Source organism: Salvelinus alpinus, chromosome 7, assembly GCF_045679555.1.
Source record: "Salvelinus alpinus chromosome 7, SLU_Salpinus.1, whole genome shotgun sequence".
NCBI lineage: Eukaryota > Metazoa > Chordata > Actinopteri > Salmoniformes > Salmonidae > Salvelinus > Salvelinus alpinus.
The window spans coordinates 32,187,421-32,196,420 of record NC_092092.1 but is presented as its reverse complement, the minus strand read 5'-3'; the positions used below and the strand labels follow the sequence as shown (position 1 = coordinate 32,196,420).

The 9,000-nt window shown below is 42.0% G+C and overlaps 1 protein-coding gene across 2 annotated transcripts in view; it reads left to right on the top strand.

The window, feature by feature from the left end:
• spata20 (spermatogenesis associated 20) overlaps positions 1 to 7,695 on the top strand; it is a 64,060-nt gene extending 56,365 nt beyond the window's left edge. For both annotated transcript variants that reach the window (XM_071409879.1, XM_071409880.1), the window contains one exon: positions 7,233 to 7,695. In XM_071409879.1, the coding sequence (XP_071265980.1) occupies positions 7,233 to 7,403 (171 nt within the window). In that variant the 3' untranslated portion in view covers positions 7,404 to 7,695. The remainder of the gene's footprint in view (positions 1 to 7,232) is intronic.
• The last annotated feature ends 1,305 nt before the right edge of the window (positions 7,696 to 9,000 follow it).

Here is a 9,000-nt window from a genome sequence, read left to right as displayed (position 1 = left end):
ATCCATCCCTCCCTCCATCTTTCTCTTCTCATGAGTCCTCCTGTTCTCCATCCATCCCTCCCTCCCTCCATCTTTCTCTCCTCCTCTTCTCATGAGTCCTCCTGTTCTCCATCCATCCCTCTCTCCCTCCATCTTTCTCTCCTCCTCTTCTCATGAGTCCTCCTGTTCTCCATCCATCCCTCCCTCCCTCCATCTTTCTCTCCTCCTCTTCTCATGAGTCCTCCTGTTCTCCATCCATCCCTCCCTCCCTCCATCTTTCTCTCCCCCACTCTTTGGGGAGCCAGATTGTCTGACATGCTAAAGGAAGTGACACGCATTTGACAGGAAGCAGACTGAGGAACATTGATGTTCGGCCGCCTCTCAGTGACCACACACACACACACACACACACACACACACACACACACACACACACACACACACACACACACACACAGTAGACACACACATTCTTTCTTACTGTAACTGGAGTGATGGGGGGGGGCATCGACCCTAGTCTTATGAAGTTATTTCGGGGAGAGGGGGAGGCTCAGGGAGGTGGAAAGGGGATCGATATGAATGTGGCGCTTCCTGATGAGAAGTCTGGAAAACAGCCCCCCCTACCTCCACACACACACACACACCCTAGTCTCACACACTGAGTCATGCACAGTGCAGAGCTGCCCTCGTCGATAAAAAGAGTGATTGTTAATGGAAAAAGCTACCTCCTTGTTATCATCACCCCCCCTTCTCTTTCCTGATACATTCTCGGAAGGGTAGGGTTAGGGTACAGTATTGTTCCCTGGGGTACAAAAATATCAAAATACACAATGTACCTACAGAGGTACACAATCTCACATAGTACTGTTTGGTACCATTTATTGTACATGTGTGGATAATTTAGTATAATGGTACATTTCTGTACCCCATATTTTTCTGAAACATAATCTTCCGTGCGCCGTAGAATTGGCGCCTTTCCCTATGTTGCTATGTGCACAATAGCAAAATGAACCAGCATATTGGGATTGAGAACAATACAGCGGAGGCAGCAGCAGCAGAGACGAGGAAACAGCCCTGGCCTTAAGCCTTATTTGGACGGGATTAGTTTTACTGTGGGTGGTCGGGGTAATGTAATTATGTGCACAAAACACCACATCTGTAATTTTAGTTCTGTCCGAATCTGCCATGTCAGTAATTTGTACATGGCAGGAGAGTAACAATTCTGGCCAGAATAACATACTGTTTTTGGGAGTACTCCAAGGTCCTCTGATAATACTAGTCCCATGTGAATCGTCATCCCTGTGTTTTGAGAGAAATGTCTGAGTTTGACAGGTTTTGCTCACGCTTTGAACAAGAAACAATAATTGATTCGATAAATTGATCGTGCTGCTCATAGCCTACAGTTGAAGTCGGAAGTTTACATACACCTTAGCCAAATACATTTAAACTCAGTTTTTCACAATTCCTGACATTTAATCCTAGTAAAAATTCCCTGTTTTAGGTCAGTTAGGATCACCACTTTATTTTAAGAATGTGAAATGTCAGAATAATAGTAGAGAGAATGATTTATTTCAGCTTTTATTTCTTTCATCACATTCCCAGTGGGTCAGAAGTTTACATACAATCAATTAGTATTTGGTAGCATTGCCTTTAAATTGTTTAACTTGGGTCAAACATTTTGGGTAGCCTTCCACAAGCTTCCCTGAATAAGTTGGGTGAATTTTGGCCCACTCCTACGGACATAGCTGGTGTAACTGAGTCAGGTTTGTAGGCCTCCTTGCTCACACACGCTTTTTCAGTTCTGCCCACAACATTTCTATAGGATTGAGGTCAGGGCTTTGTGTTGGCCACTCCAATACCTTGACTTTGTTGTCCTTAAGCCATTTTGCCACAACTTTGGAAGTATGCTTGGGGTCATTGTCCATTTGGAAGACCCATTTGTGACCAAGCTTTAACTTCCTGACTGATGTCTTGAGATGTTGCTTCAATGTATCCACTTAAAATGTCTTCCTCATGATGCCATCTATTTTGTGAAGTGCACCAGTCCCTCCTGCAGCAAAGCACTCCCACAACACGATGCTGCCTCCCCCGTGCTTCACGGTTGGGATGGTGTTCTTCTGCTTGCAAGCCTTCCTCCAAACCTAATGATGGTCATTATGGCCAAACAGTTATATTTTTGTTTCATCAGACCAGTGGACATTTCTCCAAAAAAGTACAATCTTTGTCCCCATGTGCAATTGCAAACCGTAGTCTGGCTTTTTTATGGCGGTTTTGGAGCAGTGGCTTCTTCCTTGCTGAGCGGCCTTTCAGGTTATGTTGATATAGGACTCATTTTACTATGGATATAGATACTTTTGTACCTGTTTCCTCCAGCATCTTCACAAGGTCCTTTGCTGTTGTTCTAAGATTGATTTGCACTTTAGGAGACAGAACGTGTCTTCTACCTGAGCGGTATGATGGCTGCGTGGTCCCGTGGTGTTTATACTTGCGTACTATTGTTTGTACAGATGAACGTGGTACCTTCAGGCGTTTTGGAAATTGCTCCCAAGGATGAACCAGACTTGTGGAGGTCTACAAAAAAGAATTTCTGAGGTCTTGGCTGTTTTTTTGTTTTTTTCCCCATGATATCAAGCAGAGGCACTGAGTTTGAAGGTAGGTCTTGAAATACATCCACAGGTACACCTCCAATTGACTCAAATGATGTCAATTAGCCTATCAGAAGCTTCTAAAGCCATGACATCATTTTCTGGAATTTTCCAAGCTGTTTAAAGGCACAGTCAACTTAGTGCATGTAAACTTCTGACCCACTGGAATTGTGATACAGTGAATACAACTGACCTAAACATTTGAAAATGATATATTCACTTTCGCATCCATAGTCTTAAAACACATCTAAAGTACAAGTGCACTGTTTAGCTCACATCTGAAGGCTGGGTGACATTTAGAACAAAATATCTGAATGATTATGATCACACTTCCTCAATTCAAATATTATGGTGACACTATACCAAAGATGGTTTGGTTTGGTTTTGAAATTTGTGAAACAAGCTCATCAATGTATCTCTCTTATCGCCTGGACTTGTTGAAATATCTTCACGCCTAGAAAAAATCTTCAGAGTAAATATACATTTATTGGGGGAAAAATAAAGAATTAGAGGGGGTTCGTTCAAATCGTCCAACGGAATAACAGACGTTGTGGGGTAATAATTACAACGTTCTCTAGTAATACTAGTCCCATGCGAAGGGGAGTTAGTCTAATTGTCTAAGAAAATTGAGGAGAGAACAAACCCCAACTTAATTAGGTCTGTAATCAATAGCCTAACTGTTAAATATGCCTGGCTTTATACATCATCCTGTACAATGCCTTCGTAAAGTATTCAGATCCCTTGACTTTTTCTACATTTTGTTAGGTTTCAGCCTTTTTCAAAAATGTATTTTTTTTGTTCCTCATCAATCTACACACAATACCCAATAATGACGAAGCAAAAACACATTTTACACATTACACATTTCTGGCTAATTTATTAAAAATAAAACACTGAAATATCACATTTACATAAGTATTCAGACCCTTTACTCAGTACTTTGTTGAAGCACCTTCTTACAGCCTCAAGTCTTCTTGGGTATGATGCTATAAGCTTGGCACACCTGTATTTGGGGAGTATGTCCCATTCTTTTGACTATTGTCCCAGTCCCTTCTGCCAGGTTTCCTTCAGAAGTGACGCTTGACATTCAGGCCAAAGAGTTTAATCTTGTTTTTATCAGACCAGAGAATCTTGTTTCTCATTGTCTGAGAGTCTTTAAGTGCCTTTAGGCAAACTCCAAGCGGGCTGTCCTGTGTCTTTTACTGAGGAGTGGCTTCCGTCTGGCCACTCTACCTTAAAGGCCTAATTGGTGGAGTCTTGCAGAGATAGTTGTCCTTCTGGATGGTTCTCCCATCTCCATAGAGGAAATCTGGAGCTCTGTCAGAGTGACCATCGGGTTCTTGGTCACCTCACTGACCAAGGCCCTTCTCCCCCGATTGCTCAGTTTGCCCGGGCGGCCAACTCTCGGAAGAGTCTTGGTAGTTCCAAAATTAATTTAATAATGATGGAGGCCACTGTATTCTTGGGGACCTTCAATGCTGCAGAAATGTTTTGGTACCCTTCCCCAGATCTGTGCCTCGATACAATCCTGTCTCGGAGCTCTACGGACAATTCTTTTTGTTCTGACATGCACTGGCAACTGTGGAACCTTATATAGACAGGTGTGTGCCTTTCCAAATCGTGTTCAATCAGAATTGTAGAATCAAGTTGTAGAAACATCTCAAGGATTATCATTGTAAACAGGATGCACCTGAGCTCAATTACGAGTCTCATAGCAAAGGGTCCGAATACTTGTGTAAATAAGGTATTTCTGTTTTTATTTTTCAATATATTTGCAAACATTTCTAAAAACCTGTTTTTGCTTTGTCATTATGGGGTATTGTGTGTAGATTGATGAGGTAAAAATCAATTTTAGAATAAGGCTGTAACATAACTAAATGTGGAAAAAGTGAAGGGGTCTGAATACTTTCTGAATACACTGTATGTCTACAGAAATAAGACAGATCCTGCTTCTGTTGCCTGTTTCAGTGTTTGTTTAATAGCCTAAGGATTCTTTGAGCACTGAGCCTCATGCAATGGCAAAATGTTGGATAAAGCAATTTCACAGATTTGGCTGTTTTTAATCTTTGCTTGGCTGTAATAACAGCGTCACCATTTTTCTCTCTCGTTAGAACAGACTGGTATTACTCATCATTTATTTAGTGTTCATGCTGTTCCAAACAGGCAGAAAAATAATATTGTTATCTAACAGCACCTGTTTGTCAAACATAATATGTACACAGCTCTCACTTCTATACCCTCCTTTCTCTTGATCTCCATCTTATTGTTATTGTTTCAATTAGTATTATTATGGTCATCATTATAATATTAAGTCATGTTTGTGTCATTAGTAGCCTTGTATAACCACCACCAGTAGGCCTAAGAGCACATCCTGTTTAGTAATAATACTGTAACTTACTTAGGCCTATATATGCCATCAAATCCAATCACATTTTATTAGTCACATACAACAGGTTACAGTGAAATGCTTACTTGCGAGACCCTAACCAACAATGACGTTTCAAAAAAATACAGACAAGAATAAGAGATAAAAGTAACAAGTAATTAAAGAGCACACAGCATTCGAGACATTCATGCTTTGAAATGAAATCAAGCATTTTAGTGTTAAAATTAAATAACAAAGGGAGCTTTGAATAATTAGCCTAAACAATAAATTAACCTTAATTCACAAATGCATGATACTGTTTTTAGTCTGCCGTAATAAAGGCTTTATATATCTTATTTTTCTGTTAGAACAGACTTTCTGGTACACTCACTTATTTATTTAGTGTTGTTTACACTGTTTCAAATGGTCAGAAAATAATTATATTGTTATCTAACAGCATTTTCTTTATCTCCAGTAGTTTCCACAACTAAGGCAAATGTCTTCCATAGATCTGACTTCCCCTTTCCCTCCTGAGCAACCAGTGAACATTCGCCCATTTCGAGTTTATTTTTCACGTCGTACGCATCCATTTTGCTGTCGACGTTACCGTGTTCAGAGTTTGTTATAACCAATATATTGATGTGATTATGATAGGCTATAGGTCAGGCCCTGTTGGTCACATGAATGCGATCCGTACATGTGTCACATAAAGAGGGCATGGGTTGAGGGAATAGGGAATGTTTTTCCTAAACAAATTAGAGATTTCGGTAACAGAACTTTTGTCAGAAACAAATAAGAAACTTGACTGTAATTATGTTGCACCTTCAGCACGGACAGCGCAATCAACACTTGCTGTGCTGCGGTGCTTTCTCGCTGCAGTAGGGAGGAGAGCGAGGCAACGTGTGCCAGTCACACAGGCACAAAGCTGTCATTTTTTCCAACACAGTGTGACCACCGGTCGCTTTCTTGAGTCATTTGTATGTCTTAATTATTTCATCAAACAGTGTGCTTAAAGCATCAGACAAGCTCAGTACATATGTAGTTGGTTTTATTCAAACACACAGGGTGTGTCTGTCTATATATGGAAAAAATAAGTTTGACCAATCGATTGGATGACTCTCGGTCGGGATGACTCGGTGGACCAACATTCTTTTATGTCGGGTACAGCCCTACTGCATTGGCCCTTTAATAACTTCACCATGCTCAAATGGATATTCAGAATCTGCTTTTTTATTTTTACCTATCTACCAATCGGTGCCCTTTTTTGCGAGGCATTGGAAAGCCTCCCTGGTCTTTGTGGTTGAATCTGTGCTTCAAATGCACTACTTGATTGAGGGACCTTACAGAGAATTTTATGTGTGGGGTACAGCGATGGGGTAGTCATTAATAAATCATGTTAACCCCTATTATTGCACACAGAGTGAATCCATGCAACTCGTTATTTGATTTGTTAAGCACATTTTTACTCCTGAACTAATTTAGGCTTGCCATAACAAAGGGGTTGAATACTTGTTGACAGAAGACCTTTTAGGTTTACATTTTTTATTAATTTGTCAAAAATTCTAAAAACATGGGTTATTGTGTGTAGCCTAGTGACACAAGATCTCAATTTAATACATTTTCAATTCAGGCTGTAACACAAGAAAATGTGGAAAAAGTCAAGGGGTGTGAATACTTTCTGAAGGCACTGTATGACATTTCTTGTCATAAAGAGTTTTTAATTTAAATTATAAAATATTTGCTTAGGCACCCACTTGGTGAAGGCTAAAGGGGTTAAAGCCATTTAATGTAACAACCATGTCTCTGTCACTAGCAAACAGTCATGAGTGGTACTGGTAACAAAGAAATTCACTTGAAAGGCACCCTGGGAAATATGCAAGTAAGGTTTTATACACTACAGTGTAAGAACAACAACCCAAAAAATGTTTAGAGGTACATTTTTGCCACATAAAAGGAACGACTTTGTCACTTTGGTGGTAACCTAAAAATACAAATGTTTACCTTTTCTAAAGGTATGCTTTTGTACCTATGGACTACGTGTGAGAAAGGTACTTTCTCGTCCCCCAAGGTACACTATTGGCTCTTTTAAGGTACAAACTGCAAGGGTACAATTATGTACCTATAACTAAAGGTACAATGGTTGTACCTAACAGCGTACCACAACAGTGACAAGCATTTGTACCCTTTTAAGTACACTTGTGTGTACAATATATACCATATATCCTCTCTCTCTCTCTCTCCAGGTCCTGATGTTAGCTGATGGGGAGACAGAGGGCTATCTGTACCAGCGTCTACCCGTCCTCTCCTCCCTGACCTGCCAGGGTGGCAGTGCCACAGCATACGTGTGTGAGGACTTCACCTGTGCCCTGCCCGTCTCAGACCCACAGGAGCTACGCAGGCTACTGCTAGAGTAAAGAAGAGCGGGAGAGATGGCGAGAGAAATCGAGGGAGAGAGGACCAGATGAACCATGTCCTAACCTGCTCCAGCTAACCCTGTCCTAACCCTGCCCCGCTCACCTCTACCTCTACCGTAGTTTAACCTCCTGCACAGCAGGTATAACACATCCCTCTGTAACCCTACAGTAACCATACTCTCCCTGGCCCTTGCCATAAGGGCCAAGTCTAAATGCTCTGTAGATAGTGGGACCCACCACGTATATCAACATGTGGAGGCGCGTATCTCTAGGAGTCACAAGCCAGCAGTTCTAATAACAGCAGTTGTCTGCATAACTTAGCCACAGACCTACTAAAGCGATACGTATGTAGATGTAGATGTCAGTGGAGGCTGCTGAGGGGAGGACGGCTCATAGTAATGGCCGGATTGGAATCAATGGTATCAAACGTGGTTTGATACCATTCCATTGACTCCATTCCGGCCATTATTAAGAGCCGTCCTCCCCTCAGCAGCCTCCACTGGTAGATGTTGATAGATCGTGTCCCAGGGATGCATTGAAGAATTGGACTGAAGATGTAGTAGAGAACTCTCTTTATGGATGAACTCATACAGAATGTTCTTCTCCTTTCCTGATATTATCACACAAGCTCTTGCATGGAGCAGACAGGAGAAGCGTGTGTGTGCGCGTGTGCGTGCTTGAATGCGCTATGAACTGCCCTTTTCTCTCCATAACTCACCCCCGTAGCCTGTTAATGCCCTCTAGCATGCTATGACGCCCAAACTATAGGATAAAGACCCATAGATGTATAGACTATGCATACGATGTATGGAACACTCTACAGCTCTAACTCTGCAAATAAACAGTACTTGAATACTCTTATTATTCTGTTCTGTGTTTACTAAATGTGTGGGATGATGGATCATCAAGTGTAACTAGGGGGCCGCGGTTCTGAAAGGTAAACAAAATATACACTGGAGTCTAAAGGCACCTTCTCTCCACATCCTACTCTCCCGACTCCCCACCTTGTCTGACTTTTGGCTCTTTCAGTACGATACTGAAGTATGAGGTACCATACATTTCCATGTCCCCCTCTCCCCCCATGTTTGATAATGGACCACTTAGCGTGATGTGTATACTGGAAAGCCACTGTGTGAAGCGTCCCTAAGAAGCCCATACAGCCAATCTCTCCTCAACCAATGTAAACAGGAATGCAGCCTATGAGAAGAGTCCCCTGTCCATAATACTTATCTCCGTCCTGCGCCTCAGACTCCTGTACTATAAATACCCACACTGACACTGATACTGGTGTTTTCATCTCTCACTGTCTCACTGCTCTCTAGGATTCTTACTGAGGTGTGTGTGTGTGTGTGTGTGTGTGTGTGTGTGTGTGTGTGTGTGTGTGTGTGTGTGTGTGTGTGTGTGTGTGTGTGTGTGTGTGTGTGTGTGTGTGTGTGTGTGTGTGTGTGTGTGTGTGTGTGTGTGTGTGTGTGTGTGTGTGTGTGTGTGACAGATGGGTCCGGGGATGTTGGAGGCTGAAGCGAGGGAGCTCGTCTCTGGAGGTCCCGCTCTGGGCTTTGGAAGCGGCAGAAACGAAAGAACGGAAAAAAGACCGAAG